Genomic DNA, 16,192 nt, shown 5'->3' with positions numbered 1-16,192 from the left:
TACAGCTGGCGCATTTACCGGACCTGTTGCGTCAGGGTCCCATCTTCTCGGATCGGGAGGATCGCTTCTCTCTCGTGTCTTGGCTTTTGAGAGGCAGTATCTGCGGCTGAAGGAGTATTCAGAGCCGGTGATTTGCCACACTGCTACAGGCTAGGTGCCCTTCCACTTCCATGGCGTATGTGCGAGTGTGGACAGTGTTCGAGTCCTGGTGTGCGCAACAGGGGATCGGGCCAGGGTCGGTGCCCATCCCTCATATTCTGGCCTTTCTACAGCAGGGACTCTCCAGGGGCCTAGCATACAATTCCATATGGGTTTAGGTTTCCACTCTGGGATGATTTAGGGCAGGGGTCGGGAACCCATGGCTTGCGAGACAGATATGGCTCTTTTGAGGGCTGCATCTGGCTCGCAGATAAGTGTTACCACACTTTCCAGTCCCCCGCTGACCCAGCTGCTCCCTGGTCCTCCTCCGCCCGGGCTTAAAATGCTGTCAGCCCGGGCAGAACGCGGCAGGAGCATTCACTCTCTCTCTCCCCCACCCCCACCCCGGGAACTCGCGGCAGCAGCAGCAGCAGCCTCCTCCCAACGCTAACCTCCTTCATTTTCAGCCCTCGCGGAGGCGGAGTCCCATCGGCCGCGGTTGAAGCTCTTCATTTTCCTCCGAGCCGCACTGCAGTCTTCTTTTCTTCGGGCTGATGCCGAGCGCACTAACGTGGCCTCTTCTTGCCGCGCACACACCCGATACTCTCCACTTCCTCTTCAGGGCCGCTGGGGGGGCCTGTGTGTGTGTGTGTGAGAGATTGCATGTATGTGAATGATTGAGAGCTTGTATATGTGAAAGAGAGTATGTCTGTGATTGAGAGCCTGCCTGTGAGAGAGAGAGCATGAATGTAAGTTTACCATTGGGAACTTGTATGTGTAAGTTTGTGATTGAAAACCTGTTGTGTGAAAGAGTATGTGAGTATGATTGAGATCCTTTGTGTGTGAGAGAAATCATGTGTATGTATGATTAAGAGCCTGTGTGTATAAGTAAGAGAGAGATCATGTGTGTCTGTGTGTGATTGAGAGCTGGTTTAGGTGATGGAGCATGTGAGTATGTGATTGAGAGCCTGTGTTTAAATGAGAGAGAGAGACCTTGTGTGTCTGTGTGTGATTGAGAGCTGATTTAGGTGAGGGAGCATGTGAGTATGTGATTGAGAGCCTGTGTGTAAATGAGAGAAAGAGAGGACATGTTTGTAAGCATGTGAATGAGAGTCTGTGTGTGAGAGAAAAAGACAGCATGTATTTATTGTGATTGAAAGCCTGTGTAAGCGTGAAAAGATAGACAGCATGTGTGTAAATGTGTAATTAAGAGCCTATATAAGTGAGAGAGAAAAAATCATGTGTATATGTGAGTACTGAGAGCATGTGTGTATAGGTGTGTCCTGAGAGCTATTGTGAGAGAGAGCGCTGGTATGTGACTGAGAGAGGAGAAAGTTCCAAGCAACCACCCCACCTCCTGCTAATTCAGAACAATCTCAGGACACCTGGATATCAAACGTTCCCAGGTATGCAGAGCAAAAAAATTTTTGTATCCTTATTATTTTTCATTACTGGGTCTTTGTGTCTGCTATTTTGAAATATTTTGTTGGTATCTGGAAATGTTTTATATGCGTTTTTAATTATTGGATATTCCACTCATCAGCTGTTTCAAAATATGTTCTTTTTGTTAGTACAGTTTTACTGCTGATGATTTTATATTTCTTGATTTGTTTTATAAGGATGGGTGATGTTTCTTTTTTCCTTTGTTACACTGCATACAGAGACTCTGGCTTGTTGCAGTTTCCAATTCAGTTTTTTCTGCATGCTTCTTGTTATGCGTTTTGGTCTCTTTATTCTATGTTAGGTGAGGGACAGCATGTGATTCAGGTGAGGTTTTCTGCTGGTGTGTAGTTTCTGTGTAGGACTCTATAGCAGCCTGACTTGGTCTGTTTTCCTAATAGGAGATGTATTGGTGTCTTAAGGCCTGGTGTAATATTTTCAGAGACTTATTGTACTTTAAAAGTGTGATCTTACATAAAATGCACACATTTACTTGTATTTAGTTTTAAACATATTGTATGGCTCTCATGGAATTACATTTTAAAATATGTGGCGTTTATGGCTCTCTCAGCCAAAAAGGTTCCTGACCCCTGATTTAGGGGATGAATAGATGGCAGATCCCTGGCCTGCCACCCCGATGTGGTTCGCTTCCTCAAAGGGGTCAAGTATTTGAAGCCGCCTGTTTGGAAACTGTGCCCAGAGTGGAACTTGAACCTTGTCCTACGGGCTTTGTGTGTACCGCCCTTTGAGCCAGTGGGTCAGGCTTCTCTCAAGGACCTAACCTTGAAGATGGTCTTCTTAGTGGCTATTTGTTCAGCACGGTGCATATCTGAATTGCAGGCTCTCTCCTGCCGGGATCCATTTTTGCGGATTTCAGTGGACAGAGTGTCCTTACACACGATGCCGTCCTTTTTGCCTAAGGTAGTGTCTGCATTTCATATTAATCAGTCGGTAGAGCTCCCTGGCTTCCCAGACTGGTCCCGCAATTCGATAACAGATAGAGACCTGCGTTTGTTGGATGTGCGTCGGATTATATTGTGCTATTTGAAGATCACCAATCCCTTCCAGAAATCGGATCATTTATTTGTTCTGTTTGGTGGTCTTAGGTGAGGGGACAAGGCATCCAAGGCCACTTTGTGTAGGTGGCTGAAGGAGACCATTGTTTCCGCATATATTTGCAACGGCCACTCCATCCTGGTCAGCTTGACAGCACATTCGACGCGGGCACAAGCGGCCTCTTGGGCAGAGTTTCGCCACAGGAGATATGTCGAGCCGCGGTTTGGTCCTCTCTGCATAACTTTTCCAAGCATTACCGTTTGGATGTTAAAGCGCTGGAGGACTCCAATTTTGGGGGACAAGTGCTTCGAGCAGGTCTTTTGGGATCCGCCCCAGAGTAGTGTGACTTTGGTACATCCCACTGGTCTGGACTGATCTGGGTATGTCCAGGAAAGGAAAATTGGTTCTTACCTGCTAATTTTCGTTCCTGTAATACCACAGATCAGTCCAGAGGCCCGCCCAGATGTGACTGCCGAAAGATTGGCTGACCCTTAGGTGAGCTACTGTGTTGAAGAATTCTGAAGGAAGTACTCTTTATTCCAATACTAATGGAGACTGGGTAGGGTTTCCAACCTTAGGGGAATCCAACCCTCCTGTTTTTTTGATGTTTGCCTTGTTCAGGGTGAATAGATGTTTAAAGTTAGTTTTAGTGTTTTGGTTTTTTTTGCTTGGGGATCGACCAATACTGAGGAGCTGCAGATGGCACTAGTTATATAGCCGTGCCTCGAAGTTTTGTTCTCTACCTCCATCTGCTGGTGGGAGTGCATAACCCACTGGTCTGAACTGATCTGTGGTATTACAGAACGAAAATTAGCAGGTAAGAACCAATTTTCCTGTCTTTTACACTGGAAAATATGGTATATCTTCCCCTCCCAATTTTTCCACGGATGCTATACTGTCACTTCACTTACTAACATTTGATTGCATGACTAGGGTTTTTCTGAAGTGCAATCTTGGCACCATATTGTTGCTGGAGGGTGTGAGGTTGATACCTTTTATTAAGCTACCTAATAAGATGACAACATACATGAAATTTCAAGACCACATAGAGTAGTATTGATGTGTATTATGCATCTTTGTTATAATGTTTTATTCTGTAAATGGTTTTAGTTGTATAATGCTGTTTACATTTTTTTAATTTATAAATGTAAAATACTTTGATTTATTGGAAAGGCAGTATAACAAATTAAATAAACTAAACAGACAGGGAGCAATTTTCACGAAGCCATGTAACTGCAAGGCATTGCATACTTCTGTACTGCATATGTGTGAGTGCATTTTCAAAGAGAAACTCCCCAGCTGCTTTTCCCACTGCTATGTTGGCAAAAAATCTATGAAGGTCATTTTCAAAAGGATTTATGTGCTTAAAACTGGGTTTTATGTGCATAAGTGGGCTTTTTATATATGCTACTTTTACATGCATACATACTTTTGAAGATTACCCTATGTGTGTTGATTTTGAAAATTCAGTTCCACATGATTAGTTTACTCTCCTACCTAATTGTGCTACTGTGAAATGCCTCTCTTTAATCAGGATAAAAGTATGAACTTGCTTTTTGACCAATATATAGGAATCTAGCCAAGTAATGCCATATTTACATAGCTTAGATCCCTTTGAAAATTGTCCTTGGAGACACTATTTCATTCTCCAAAGTTCGTGAACTACAGGATAAAAAGTTTCCTGTACATCTGATTGTAAAGTAGAGAAAAAATCTAAGTGATGGACTGCTGGTTTAAGCTAATTTGCTGTTTAGAAACTTTAGTAAATTTATCTTTTCATTTTTAAAAATCTTTTCCAGAACAAAAACGCCGCAAACTTGATAGCCACTCTTCTCCATCACATTCCTCAACAGTAAAGGTTAGTATAGGCCTGAGGAAGGCAGCGCCCATGTTTATGCTCACCTGTCTGAAGTACCAGTGTTCGTCTTCCTTCAAGTTTGGTGCCAAAGTGGTTCATTGGAACCTCTGAAGGTTGCTTTTATTATTATTATTGGCAGCGCAGAATGCATTCCTTTACTTTTTTGGTGGACTATTTTTTAATAAGTATTTTTACAAAAGTAAATAAATACAATAAATCTTCAAGGACCTAGCACTAATTTTGTAATAGTGTGAATTGAAAATTGCAAGTGAAGAAGATTAATCCAGAAGTGCCTTCTTGCTTTAAGCAATCAGTTTTTTGGGCCTGCTGTGTTGGTTACAAGCAAACAAGTCTTCCAGCAATGTGAAGAATATTTTTTCAACATTTAATTCTGAAGAATGTATAACACTGAAGATCCCCTGGATGATACAGGATAAACAGGATACCTTCTGAATTCAACCTACACCTTGATGAGCATCATGCCAGCTTCTGTGGAGGAATTCTGAAAGGAGTTCAGTCTTTAAAGTCTCCTTGGTGATCAGTTTTCCTGTAGTTGTCTGTTCCGTGAGCATGCAGCTCCTGCTGTCCCTACTGTTCGAGGTTTGTTTATGTTCCATTGAGTGCCCACCCTGTTGAGCCCTGCGGTACAAGTAAAGCAGATGAGGCAGCCATCCAGCCTGCTGCCCAGCCTACCACCCAGCCAAGAGAAGCTCCTGGCATCCAAGCAGCACAAACCCATGGGCGTAGCCCTACATGGACGACTCAGAGTAGCCTTGCGCCATGTGTAATTTTAATTCTAAATCATCTAAGTTCATGGAATCTTTGAATTTGCAGTTCGTTGAACCCTTAAACTGTAAGTTTCTATTACTTCATCAAGAGCACTGTGATGGATTACCGTGATGTGCTGTTTAACTTTCATCAGCTTATCAACTTTTTTTTTGATTGACATATTTATTGAGAATAATTTATTGTCAAATACTGTTTCCTTCTTGTAAGGTGTTTCCTTGCAAATTAATAATTCTGATTGAATAAATGTAATGGTATGACACACACATAGATATTTTCATTCAACTATGAACCAGAACTTCTTTTTACAGTATGGAGCATCTTAATGCTGAAGTTCTCCACCTTGATGTATATAATTTATTTAAGTATAGTTGGGAGTAAATTTATGGTACTTATTTTCCTAAAGTAAAGATCACAAAGTGCATGTATTACAATGTTAGTTCTTAGGAGATAACTGTACAATATTTTTTTATAGTTAAATAAAATTGCATTGCTTATATGTAGTAATATAGTTTTAATTAGTTGTCAGGGATGTTTCAGTGTTAATCTCCATTTGGTATTTTAACCAAAATGAAAGATTTATTCCAGAAGGAGTAGCTGTTCTGTTTGAAGGTTGCAGCCATGCCATCCACAAGTTCTTCTGGTTTCTGAGATCTTTGCCAGCTTATGTGTCATCTCCATTCATTTTCTGCAGGACAACCTCAGCGAACTCAAGGATTCTTCAGCAAAGGTTTGAATGGTTTTTTTTAAGATCTCACTAATTAGGGTCCAGTTGTTTAATTTGTATAGCATTTTTATTTAAGACTAACTGACCTGTTACCTAATGAATTTCTAGCCTACCCTATGTTTCAAATCAAGAAGTACAACCTATTTAGGGCACATAGTAAGAGTGTTTGAATTAATAGAGGATTGAAAGTTCTGAGCAGTAGTGCCCCTTCATGGCTTCAATAGTGTTTCAGCCAACTCTGCTATTTTTTTATCAGATGTTCAAAGATACATTTCTAGATTTCTGTCATAAACTGCTCAACTAGTTTTATTTTCCTTCCAAATTATTCTACTGGACATCCAGGCGTTATGAACCCACATACCTCTTCAAGAAGAGCATATGTTGAACTATAACTTCTGGAAAGAAACCAATCTCATTCTGCAGTTTGAGTCCTATCATTTTGCTGTTGTTGAGTGGGTTTTGGACAATAAACACAGCATAAATCACTTGCCTCAAACATATGCACACACTGATGTTCTTTAAATCTGTTTGTTTGCTATTGCTTTAATATTCTTATTACAGCTCCTAGAAATGTCATGAGATAGTTATGCAACCTGAGATTAGCAGCAGTTTGACTTTATTGACTTGAGAATTACTATACTTTGAGTATGGATTAATTATTATGCTAATCCTTGAAGATAATAGTGTTAATGTAATTCCATTTTAGAGTGTAGTCTCCTTATTGTCTGTTTACAGAGACATCAGAAGACTTCTTTCCTTTTAACTATTTATTTTATTTTATTTAAGAAATTTTTTATACCGATATTAGTCGAAATATCATATATGTTTACAGTGGAACAAAAGAATGGAAAATATATTGAACAGGGAAGGGAAGACATCATTTATTTGTGGGTGTTGGCAACTTAATTCTTCCCAATTCCATTTGCTGTCCCTCTCATTTAGTGTAGACTCTCGGAATAAAGGATCAAAATTATTACACTTACATTAGCAATATTTTCCCAGCTGTTGTATTCTGCTAGACAATCTTTCCCAGAAGGGAAGTGAAAGTTAAAGAGATAAGGAAAATTTTTATATTACTCTTAAGGAATGCTTGGTATCCAATTAGCATGCCTTGCAAAATCTTAACGTCCTTGAACATTTTTCACATTCTGTTGTCTAATAAATAAAAAGCAAAATTAATTAAAGTAGGAGTTTGTTTCACCAATTTACATATCATCCTTTGTACTTTATTGTGAAAGAATTATAGAAATAGTCCAAAGATAATTAAGAATTAGAAAACTAAAAAGTCTTCATGCCCTTTGTCATAGCAAAGCCAGTTTTGCTTTGGTTCAAATTCTTTCCTTAAGGCACATAATAAGTTAAATAAAGCCCACTTAAATCGAGTCACAGAATTTGGGCTGATTTGAAATACTCCTGAATGATGAATCAAGCTGTTTTTTGTGTGTGAAGTGAATTTGAAGTAAAATTCCAAATAGGCCGAACAAGGAGCTGCCAAATGAACTCCACAATAACATCGGGGGGAAGGCTATAAAAAAAATTCCTCGCGTTCGGGCAGGTCTGTCCTAACGAGTGGAATTATGCACCTCTGCCTGGAGATGGAGCAAAAGCTGACATCATGGCCAAATAGTCTTGCCTTGACAGCCCGCCAGTATTATCCATCTCCAGCAGATGGTGGACATTGCCTGTGAGTAAAGAAAAAAAAAAAAAGAAGAAAAGTTTGAAAGGAGATATCGGAAAGATGAGACATCTATTAGCACCACTTGCCTCCTGAGGTGATACCGTATGGTCCCTCCCCTCAGTAGCATGCCCTCAGTCCGGTAGCCTTGAGTGGCGAATAAATTCTAATCAGCAATTGCAGGCCGAGGGAGGCTCAGTGGTGAAGGCTTTAGCCCTCTCTTCCTGAAGCCGCAACCCGTTCTTGCTCTCAGCCAGGGAGGGCAGAACTCAGGTAAAAGTTTTTACTTTATTAAAAAAAAAAAAAAAATGAGGAAATCAGTGAAAAGAAGAAAGTAGGTGAAGGGTCTGTTTAAGAATATAAGAAATTCTATAATGGGTCAGACCAAAGGTCCAGCAAGCCCAGCATCCTGTTACTAACATGGTCAATCCAAGTCATAAGTACCTGACAAGTACCCAAACATTAAATAGATCCCAAGCTACTATTCCTTATTGATTAATAGCAGTTTCCTGAACATACGCAGATCAGTCCAGAAAAGTGGGTTGTGTATCCCTACCTAGCAGGTGGAGTCAGAGAACAATTAGAACTTTGGGCACTGCTACATAAGAGAGTGCCACCTGCAGTCACTCAGTATTTCTCTGACTCCAGTAGGCAGTACAGATGTACACTTGCAGTCTTGAGTTATATTTTTTATTTAGTTTTAATTTAATTTTTTGGTTTACGGTTGCTTCCTGAGGTGTTAGGCGCCTTCGTGGGCCATCCCTCAGTAGAAGCTGGGCGTCCGGGGAATTGGATATTCCTGTCAGGGTTTCACCCGCCACAGTTCGGTGTCTGACGACCAGGGGCTCCTGGCTACTCACCACCATCTCTGCTCAGCTGCTCCCTTGTCTCTTGCAACAGCTTTTCTCTGCGTCTTGGTAAAGTTTATTTAAAAAAAAAAAAAAAAAAAAGCTGTTTTCACTGCGACTGTCTGACAGTCTTCAGTGCTGAGGTGCAGGAGGTCTTTTAAGGCCGGCCGGGGAAGCTGTCAGCAGTGTTCCCCTCAGCTCCCGGGGCGCCAGGTCGTTTTCTGAGGGCAAGGGTGAGTTTTTTTCCTCCGTGTGCCTCGTTTACTCGCCACTTCCCTGCTGGGGGCCTTGCGATTTCACTATAGACAGGCTCCTTTCCTGTGGCACGGCTGCGCATGTTTTTTACTCCTCAACCGGTAGTCTCTTAGCCCGCAGCATGAAAACTTTGTTTTTCTGGTCCTGCCTGACTGAAATTTTCTCCGCGTTGCGGCTCTGAGCGTTTCTTTTTTTATTCGCGCCCTTTTCTATTTCATGTCAGACTATCTGTGCGCTGCTGCGGATGGGACCGAAAACAATCGCAGGCCTGCCGCGTGTGTGGGTCACGCGGCCAGGCGTTAGATGTGGCCTCCTTATGTGCAGCATGTTCCCTGGGGTTAGAGGGCTCTTCAGGGCTTCTTGCCTCCTCTCTCGGGGAGGGGAACGCGTGTCTCACCTTCGGCTTCGTGGGAAGAGGATTCTCCGCCTGTTCTAGCCCCGGTGAGGGAAGACCTCACCGGGGGAACTGATGATATCACCTCAGCCGACTCTGTAGTGGGAGAGGGGAACCTGAGGGGTTTTCCCCAGAATGTGTCCTCCTTATGCACCAGGCTTTCCTGGCAAGGAAATGCTCGGTGGTAAAGTGACCCGGTCTCCTGGGGGCAGGTTCGGGACCCGCCTATGAAAAGAGGTCGGGTACGGACCCTCGTCAGTGCCTCCCTGATCTGGCTCACCCCACAGAGGATTCTCCCCAGGGTACGCGAGATCTGATCCCGGGGTCTGGGGTGACGTCGGCTTCTGGGGTAGTAGGGGCGGCAGACCCGGATCCGCAGCCGGATCCAACTGATGTGGATACTGATGATCCGGATGAGCCCGATGACCCTCCTGCGGACGGGGATGACCCCAGTGTGGTGCATTTGTTCAAGCGGGTTGAGTTAAGACCCCTTATTCCCCAGGTCCTTGAAGTTCTGGGACTTAAGGTTTCTCAAGAAGAGTCTGACAACGAGGGCATCAATCCAGTCCTCCACTGCATTAGGGTCCCACAACATCTTTTCCTCTGCCTGAGAAGATTCGCAAACTAGTGACCCGAGAGTGGGAGACTCTGGATTCCGGCTTGAAGGTGGGCAGAGCTATGGCGAAACTGTACCCGTTATCGTATGATGTTTTGGATTTACTGAAGATTACAAAGGTGGACGCTGCAGTCTCGGCAGTCACAAAAAAGACCACTATCCCGGTTGCTGGGGCGGCTGCCCTTAAGGATATGCAGAACCGCAAGCTGGAGATCCAGTTGAAGCGAGCATTCAAGGTTGCCGAGCTAAGCCTTCAGACAGGGGTTTGCGCTAGCCTCATGCAGAGGGCCTGTCTGTGTTGGGTCCAGGAGTCGGCTGCCGGTACGGGCGACAGTGGGGCTCTGCAGTCCGCCCACTTAGAAGCAGGCATCGCTTATGTTGCAGATGCTTTGTATGATCTGGTGAGGACCTCAGCGAGAGGTATGGTGTCCTTGGTGTCAGCTCGGCGTCTCCTCTGGCTGCGAAATTGGGCGGCGGATTTGTCCTCCAAGTCCCAGCTTTGTAATCTACACTTTAAGGGCAAGCTCCTGTTTGGGGAGGATCTGGATCAGCTGGTAAAGCAGCTTGCCGAATCCAAGGGCAATCGGTTGCCGGAAGATAAAAGATCTAAGAAAGTCTTCCCTCCTTGAGCTAGGTTTCGGGACTCTCGCCGCTTCAGAGCAGGTAGATACTCTGCACCTCCTGCTTCTAAACCTGCTTTGGGGCTCCTTTCGATGGGGTTGCCGGCCCGGAAGAGATTCGGTACATCTTGGTGCAGGAAGTAATAGAAACCCCCAATGAAGCCACGAGCACCCATTCCATCGTCAAAGCTGTCTGAGGCAGATTCTCCAACTTTTACATGGAATGGGCAAGAATTACATCAGGGTCTTAGAAGTGATCAAAGACGTGTGTGCACTGGAGTTCTCACGCCTGGTCTGGGAGGTTTTGTGGAGTCCCGAGTGATCTCAAGTGTCAAGCGAGAGGCAGTCCGGGTGACTCTACAACGACTTCTCGAGCTCAAAGCTATTGTCCTAGTTCCGGAGGCTCAACAGAGACAAGATCGGTACTCCGTGTACTTTGTGGACCCCAAGAAGGAGGGCACGTTTCGGCCCATCCTCGATCTGCAGAAGGTGAACCGTTGCCTTCGGGTTCCTCGCTTTTGTATGGAAACCCTGAGGACAGTGATGGCCGTGGTTCGAAAAGGGGAATTTCTCGCTTCTCTGGACCTCACGTAGGTGTATTTACACATTCCGATCTAGCTAAATCACCAGAGGTTTCTGCGGTACAAGGTCTTGGGATGACACTTCCAATTTCAAGCCCTCCCATTTGGTCTTGCAACAGCTCCTCGCACATTCACCAAGGTGATGGTGGTGGTGGTTGGCTTCTTCGTCAGGAGGGAATCTTGGTCCACCTGTACCTGGACGACTGGTTGATTCGCGCGAAGACTCAGGAGGACTGCAAGCGATCAGTGCACATGGTGATGTTCACATTGCGATCCCTAGGTTGGGTAATCAATGTGCAGAAGAGTCACTTGGAACCCACTCAGAAATTGATTTATCTCGGAGCACAATTCGATACCTTGCTGGGCAAAGTGTTCCTAGCGGCGGACCGAATAGGGAAGTTGCAGGAACAAATACATTCCCTTCTTCGAAGGAACAATCCCACTGTGGCATCATCTTCAGGTCCTGGGCTCCATGGCTTCAACCTTGGACTTGGTTCCTTGGGCATTCGCTCACTTAAGACCTTTACAGCGTGCGCTTTTGTCTCGCTGGAGCCCGGTGTCGGAGCAATTTCATCTACCAATGCCTCTACTTCCGGAATCGAGAGCCAGTCTGTCATGGTGGCTGTCACTGGACAATCTGGAACGGGGGTGGATTTGGACACTCCGAATTGGCTGATAATCTCCACCGATGCCAGCCTCTCAGATTGGGGGGGGGGGGGGGGGGGGGGGGGTGTGCAGACAGGTCTGCCCAAGGGCTCTGGTCGGCAATGGAAAGATCCCAGTCCATAAACCGGCTCGAGACCAGGGCTGTACGTCTGGCCCTGCGGGCGTTTCTTCCCTGGATCCAGGGCAGAATGGAGCGAGTCTTCGAGTCCCGCCTTAGCACTGGAGGCACTTCTTCTGTTCACCTGGGCGGAGCGCCATCTCGAGGTCATTGCCGCATCCCATGTCGCGGGTGTAGAGAATGTGCAAGCCGATTATCTCAGCTGTCAGCAACTAGACCCAGGGGAATGGGAACTATCTCTCGAGGCGTGGAATCTCATTTGCGCCAGATGGGGAACTCCTCAGCTGGATCTGATGGCAACGCAGGCGAACGCAAAAACAGTTTTTTCAGCTGTCGCCGAGAACAGGGCTCGGTGGGCATAGACGCTCTCATGTGTCCTTAGCCCACGGGGATTCTTCTGTATGCCTTCCCGCCCTGGCCCCTCATAGGTCGGCTTCTCTGTCGCATAGAGCGGCACCCGGGAAGAGTGATTGTGGTGGCACCGGAGTGGCCATGTTGACCGTGGTTCGTGGATCTGGCATGCTTGGCTCTAAAGGGTCCACTTCAGCTGGCTCATCTAATGCATCTGCTCCGTCAGGGGCCCATATTTTCGGATTGGGAGGATCGCTTCTCTCTTGCGGCTTGGCTTTTGAGAGGCTACGCTTGAGGGGTTATTCAGAACAAGTCATTTCCACCCTCCTACAGGCGAGACGTCAGCCACCTCTATGGCCTATGTGAGAGTTTGGAAGCTTTTTGAGATGTGGTGTCATCAGCGTTCCTGCGACCCTTTAGCGGTGCATGTTCCTCGGGTGCTTGATTTTCTGCAACAGGGCCTCGCTAAGGGCTTGGCGTTCAAGTCCCTTCGTGTACAAGTTGCAGCTCTAGGTGCCTTGCGGGGAAACTTTGATGGCTGTTCGCTGGCAGCGCATCCGGATATTGCTCGGTTTCTTAAGGGGGTCTAACATTTGCACCCTCCCATCCGTTCGGTGTGTCCAGATTGGAGTTTGAATTAGTCCTGCGAGTTCTATGTGGCGCTTCTTTCGAGCCTCTTCGTGGAGTTTCCCTGAAAGATCTGACTTTGAAAACGGTGTTTTTGGTGGCCATTTGCTCGGCCCGTCGGATCTCAGAGTTGCAGGCGCTGCCTTGTCGGGATCCTTTTCTTCGGATTTACGATGATCGGGTATCGTTACGTACGGTTCCGTCCTTTGTCCCTAAAGTGGTTTCAGCCTTTCACGTCAATCAAACTGTGGAGCTTCCGGGGTTCCCTAACTGGTCCCGGGAGTCTTCTCAAAATAGAGACCTTCATCTTTTGGATGTGCGGCGCGCCTTATTGCGTTATCTGGAGGTTACCAATGACTTCAGACGTTCTGATCATTTGTTCGTTCTCTTTGATGGCCCAAAGAAGGGGGACAAAGCGTCAAAGGTGGATTAAGGAAGCCATTTGTGCGGAATACATAGCCCGATGGCATCAGGTGCCTTTGGGTCTCAGAGCTCATTCTGCTAGGGCTCAGGCTACCTCCTGGCAGAGTGTCAGTTACTGTCGCTTCAGGAGATCTGTAGGGCGGCGGTGTGATCGTCTATTCACACTTTTACGAAACATTATCGATTGGACGTTAAGGCTTCTGATGAACCGTCCTTCGGGGAGAGTGTGCTCTGTGCAGGTCTTTCGGATTCCCGCCCAGTGTAGGGTGGCTTGGGTACTGGACTGATCTGGGTATGTTCAGGAAATGAAAATTGGTTCTTCCCTGCTATTTTTTGATCCTATAATACCACAGATCAGTCCAGAGGCCCACCCCTTTCTTCAGATACCGAAAGACTGTCTTGGTCAGAACCCGCTTAAGTTTTTTATTGTTGAAGTTCCTTTTTTGCAGACATGATTCATGGAGCAGTTTTTAGCAGTTGTTCGGTCTGGATTTTGCCAGCGGCGAAGTGGTAGTCGGGAAATTTGATTGGGTGCTACCCTTCGTTATTTAGTTCTGTTAGCATGGGCTTGGGTACAGGTCAATACTGAGTGACTGCAGGTGGCACTCTCGTTATGTAGCAGTGCCCAAAGTTCTAATTGTTCTCTGACTCCACCTGCTGGTAGGGCTACACAACCCACTTTTCTGGACTGATCTGTGGTATTACAGGAACGAAAACTAGCAGGTAAGAGCCAATTTTCATTTATGGACTTTTCCTCTAGGAACTTATTTATTTATTTGTTTGTTTGTTTGTTTATCAAGTTTTATATACCGTCATTCGGTAATGCCATCACAACGGTTTACATATTTAAAGAAGGGATATGAAAGTTTACAAATAAAAAAGGGAGAAATAAATAAGTAGAACAGAGAATATCACCAGGGTACAAATAAGGTCAATGTACAGTCGGATGAAGGTATAGCAAATAAGGTAAAGAGGAGTGAGGAAATAAAAAGTATGGGAAAGGTTATGTTCTCAGCTGGAAATGGTTCAGAGTTAAGTTGAACTTGGTAACTGAGAATATCTTCATATTATTTGAGAGTTCAGTTGAGATGATGTGAGAGTTAGGGTTTCATTATAAGCTTTGAAAAACAGCCAAGTTTTCAGATCTCTTTTGAATGTTTTCAAATTGGATTACGTTCTAAGGTCCATGGCGAGTGAGTTCCATAATTTTGGGCAAGCGATGGAGAAGGCTCTTTGACGGGTTGTTGATAGTTGAGCTGTTCAAACGGGGAATTTTCAGAAGGCCTTTGTTGTTTGAACGAAGGTTTCGTTGAGTCATGTGCGGAATGAGATTGATTGACCGACCAGTTAAAATCATCTTTATATATTAATTTATGTGTAATGTTCAGGGTTTTGTATTCAATACGGTATTTGATTGGTAACCAGTGTAATTATCCAAACCTTTTTTAAACCCAGTTCTTGTTCACACCCAGATCAGTCCAGACCAAGTGGATTTTGCATCTGTATCAGCAGATGGAGGCAGAGAGCATACAGAGAGTGCCACCTGTAGTCCCTCAGTATTTCTCTATCTCCAGCAGGTGGTAGAGGTGCAAGCCTGCAGTCTGTCAAAAAATAAAAAGAAATAGACAGTTCAGAGAAGTTTGTCGATTGCTCCCTGAGGTGTTAGGCTCCTTCGTGGACCATCCCTCAGGTGGAGCAGGGCGACCGGGGAGGGTTGTAAACCCCTGTCTAGTGTTCATCCTTGGCTGGCCCAAGGTCCTGATAGCCAGAAGACTGGCTCCCTCAGGATTTCCTAGGTCTCCTCCTGAAAGGTCACCGTTCTCAGGAAAGTACGCTGTTTTGTGCATTTAAGTTTTTGTTTGGGGAAAAAAAAAAAGTTGAGCTTTGTTTTTTTTTACAGCGGCTGAAGAAGCAGTTGGGGAATTGGCGGTGTGTGCGCCTGGGACAGTGGGAGTGTCAGCACGTTCAGGAGAGGAAGATTCACGAGATTGCCTTTCTTCCTGGGGGGCACAGGTTTGAGGGAGGCCTCGATGGCACCGCTTCTTGCGTTGGGGAGCCTTGTTGTTAACTGCAGCTGTGGTTTAAGGTTTTCTGCTGCACCACTCAAGCCAGCAGCACCCCAGAGAGGTGTGGTTCACACGGTGGTAGTTTCATGCCTTCTCCTGTGCGCTGCCTGGGTCAACTTTTTTTTCAGCATGGCGCACTGTTTTCAGCCACATGTGCGGCCTGCTGTTGGTTTTGAGCACGCTGCAAAGTAGCATGGTACCAAAACTGGGAGTAACTGCCTGGAGGGCTTGTGGTGTTTGGTCTGCACAGCTCAGTGGTTGGTCTGTGTGTTCTGGCTGTGCAGCAGGAGGCGAGGGACCTCATCGGGGGGTGCTCTTGGAAAAGAGGACCCTCCAATCATCAGGAGGCTGCAGCTGTGGTCTTGGGGGAACCCCGGAGGGCAGCCGTTTCCGCAGGGGATCTCTGGCAGGGGTCCTCAGTCGCTAGAGACTCCAGGGATTCCCTTCCTCCTTTGTCACCTGTAATGGGAGAGAGGAGTTTTGACAGCCTTCTAGAGCAGGGGACTGTGGATTCTGAAGATTTCTTGCTGGAGTTTAACTTGTTCCTCCATAAGGCCTTCCTGTCTAGGAAGGGGTTGGGAGCTAAGCGCATGAAGGCAGGACCTCCCTGTCGGGCTTCTAAAAGTCATAAGGTGGTTCTTTCTGGAAGGTCCGGGGATCTGCTGCGACATTGGGGTCTGAGTTACGCAGGTTCAGAGGCTGATCCTAGGGATCTGGGTGATTCAGATAATATGCAGGAGGACCCTCCAGACTAGCATGGGGCAGATCCGGATGTGGATATGGATGTGGCTACGAATGCGGACCCAAATGCTAATAAGGATGATCCGGATCAGGATGAGTTTCTGGTGTCAGAAGGAGATGACCCTAGGGTGGTCCGCTTGTTTAAGAAGGATGAATTGTGCCCCCTTATTCCTCACCTTAACCCCCAATTCCTGAGGAATTGGGGG

The 16,192-nt window shown here is 45.7% G+C and overlaps 1 protein-coding gene across 1 annotated transcript in view; it reads left to right on the top strand.

Annotated features, from left to right (window-relative positions):
* THOC2 (THO complex 2) overlaps positions 1–16,192 on the top strand; it is a 780,683-nt gene that overhangs the window by 678,501 nt on the left and 85,990 nt on the right. Inside the window, exons 33-34 of the mRNA XM_029607862.1 lie at positions 4,434–4,492; positions 5,973–6,008. Coding sequence (XP_029463722.1) covers positions 4,434–4,492; positions 5,973–6,008 — 95 coding nt within the window. The remainder of the gene's footprint in view (positions 1–4,433; positions 4,493–5,972; positions 6,009–16,192) is intronic.

The sequence above is a fragment of the Rhinatrema bivittatum genome, chromosome 6, assembly GCF_901001135.1.
Source record: "Rhinatrema bivittatum chromosome 6, aRhiBiv1.1, whole genome shotgun sequence".
NCBI classification, from domain to species: domain Eukaryota; kingdom Metazoa; phylum Chordata; class Amphibia; order Gymnophiona; family Rhinatrematidae; genus Rhinatrema; species Rhinatrema bivittatum.
The sequence above is the reverse complement of the archived record's forward strand: the minus strand, read 5'-3'. Positions and strand labels throughout refer to the sequence as shown.